Source organism: Acanthisitta chloris, unplaced genomic scaffold (assembly GCF_000695815.1).
Source record: "Acanthisitta chloris isolate BGI_N310 unplaced genomic scaffold, ASM69581v1 scaffold3974, whole genome shotgun sequence".
In the NCBI taxonomy this organism is placed as follows: Eukaryota; Metazoa; Chordata; class Aves; order Passeriformes; family Acanthisittidae; genus Acanthisitta; species Acanthisitta chloris.
In genome coordinates this window covers 49,225-52,249 of record NW_008668595.1, presented here as the reverse complement: position 1 = coordinate 52,249, position 3,025 = coordinate 49,225, and the positions used below count along the sequence as shown (strand labels likewise).

Below are 3,025 nucleotides of genomic sequence, written 5' to 3'. Positions count from 1 at the left end.
ATTTTTCTTTGTCCCACACTGAAAAGCTGAATTCTTTGATATTGATAACATATGCAGACAGAAAATATCATCACAACTGTTTTAATTCCAGTATGCCAACTCTAGGTACAAAAACACCCAAAAAACAAACAAACCATTTTTAAACACGTCTAGTTGCAAAGTCTAATTTTACAAAACAGATTTAAAAGATTAAAAGGCTTCTATTTTTTCAGTTGTAATTATCTCGGAGTTATTTGGCACCTGAAAGTTACCATGGAGAACTGTTTTTTAGGGACAAAAAAAATCCCCTATCAAACATATTTCCTTAGCTGATCTCAAGTATCTTTATATCATAATATTTTAAAGCAAGTACAGGTTCTCCAATGTATTTCTTTTCAATGCAATATTATTGTCTTCTACACTGCATCATAAAATCATATCATCTGAATTATACCTACTACAGTTTTAATAAATTTCTAAAGAGGTTGTTCACTGAAGATTACACAAAGGATTTAAAATGGGCTGTTAGATTACGATGACTTGTGTTTGACAAAATAACTTGAACTGGCATGCAGGAAGGAATGAAAAGAGCCTAAAAATCAAGACTGGCATGCAGGAAGGAATGAAAAGAGCCAAAAAAGCAAAGATAAGAAAATAGAAACACTGATATAAGCAAAGTAATTCCAAAATGTGACTGATACCAAAACAAAGAACTCTTGATAGAATGTCATGTTCATCTTACTTTTCCATTGTGATTACTGTTCTTGACCTTTGTTCCATATATTAGATTTTATATCTTTCCTGTCATTTTCCTTACGATTTCAGGCAACACCTCTAAAATATTTTTAGGTTCTTTACAAACTAAAGTCACATTAAATAGTGAACACTGTTTATCACAAGTGCAAGACAATTTGCAAATATGCAGGAATCTGTCTACTTCCTAGAAATGTATAATACTTTCACATATACACAGTCCAGCACCCTATAAAGCTAGCACTGGAATAAATACTTCTGGCTTTTTGACTCACATGCTGGCAGCATCTCCTAGGCAAGCTCTGAAAAATCTTCTTATAAAGAGAGTCTATGAAAAAGGCCAGAATTCAAGCAATTCATTTTTTTGATGCAGACAGACCTTAAAAGTGAGATTATTTATACGATATATGTTAGAACCAAAGCTACTCACCCTTTTTCTCAAGTTATAAGTCAAAATGAGATTTCTGGAGAAGGAATGTGAAAATGCTGTGTAGAACTCCAGAACTTTCTGCAAGGCATCTCTCTTAATCACATGGAGATCACAGTAAGTCAAAGCCCTCACATTAGCACAGGACTGGGCGAGGGTGGACTCCTTCCAGAACACATCACCAAAAACATCTCCTTTGCCTAAAGAAAATAAACAGCATTACTTTCAACAACAGTGCTATTTCCACCAGAAACATAAAAGAACAGACATTTCATTTATACAGTTAAGCTTCTTCTATTTTTGTGGTGAGAAAAAATTCTGTCAGGAAAAAAATAACTTTTAAATATTTCATTGATAACTTTTCCAGCTATCTTTTTGTTAATTACAACACCCTAGCATCTCAGTGCAGTTACAAGCTGTAACAAAATACTACTACACATCATTATGAGAGTTTGCCCTGGTTCACTAGATCATCACCAGAAAAGTCTGTCTTTGCAACAGTATGAAAGAGCAGATCTCACAACTCTGGTGGCTACGATACTTTTCAGCTGGTAGGAGACTTAGCAAAATCACCAAGTGGGTAAGGTTGAAAGAGAGCACTGGAGGTCATCAGCCTGGGCTGGATGACCTCCAGTGCTAGGGCACACTTCTTAGGATTGTGTCCAGGCAGTTTTTGAGTATCTGCAGAGGAGACATCACAACCTTTCCAGGGCAGCCTGTTCCAGTGCTCAGTCACCCTCACAGCAAAGAAGTTCTTCGAAAGAATCTTTCAGCAGCCATGCATGTGTGCCTCCATATAATACAGCAAAGGTTTAAGGTAACAACAGAGTCCAAACAAGAAGGGTACAGGTTAGTTATCACCAACCTAACACTGACAAGGCATGAATGTTTAGCTGTTACACACTGGATAAAAGAAAACAGCCATTTTCTTATAACCTTCCCATCTGCCTGCCTTTATGAGCTTGGGGCAGACGGTGAAATGACTCCTGTGGAATACTGCAATGGAATTTGCACTCTGGGCACTACGACATAGGACAAGTATACCAAAATCTAGCTGAGGAGCAGACCCAAGTCAGGATTTCACTGGTTATATCCCAGCTCAGGCTGGGCACAGAAAGAAGTGTGTAGGATAAAGTTACAAGCTCCTTTACAAGAGCAATGGTCTTTTGTTTTTCTGTTTTCCAACACATAATGCTAATAAAATAAGAATATTTAGTCATTACCTTGATAATGAAAAGCCATAATGCTCTTGTTTTGGAACCTGTTTTCCTCTTAAATTGTGTGTTATATCACCACTGCACATCTCTCTTAAAACAAATAACAAGGAAACACATCCACAATGTCTATCAAGTTGTGGTAGGAATGGACCAGATGGTCCATAAGTAATATTACTTATTATAAGTAATATTTTGCCTATAGTAAGTCTTAAAGCCAAAGTATCAAAATATATATTAGTTCATTGATGTCACCCAGGCCCCTTTAGATTTCATTCCCTAAATAGTCATGTATGAAAGCCTATATGAAAGTTAAGAAAACTATAATGAGTAAAGAGGTCAAAAAACCTGTAATTTAAACCCAGAACTCCCATCTCAGCCCTTGAGCTGTACCTCCACCCTTATCTAATCTCTTCCATTAGATGACAAGCATTTTCTTTTTGAGGAGAAGCTATCAGCTTGATGGTAAGCTATACTGTAGTGCAATAAGCTGATGTGGTGCAATGCTGATGTGCTCCTGATCTTCCACAGAAGCCCTATGCAGCCCACCTGCCATGGACCAGTGTAGTCCCTGACCACTTTGGAGGAATACAGACTCCTCCAAAGGAGGAATCTTTAATTTTCATTTAAAATGTGATATACACTGAAACCA

At 36.9% G+C, this 3,025-nt stretch overlaps 1 protein-coding gene across 1 annotated transcript in view; it reads right to left on the bottom strand.

Annotated features, from left to right (window-relative positions):
• Positions 1-1,162: 1,162 nt before the first annotated feature.
• The window catches only part of LOC103800565 (potassium voltage-gated channel subfamily H member 1-like), a gene marked incomplete at both ends in the record, with an annotated part of 20,279 nt that continues 18,416 nt past the window's right edge, over positions 1,163-3,025 (bottom strand). The window contains one exon of the mRNA XM_009072945.1: positions 1,163-1,359. Coding sequence (XP_009071193.1) covers positions 1,163-1,359 — 197 coding nt within the window. The remainder of the gene's footprint in view (positions 1,360-3,025) is intronic.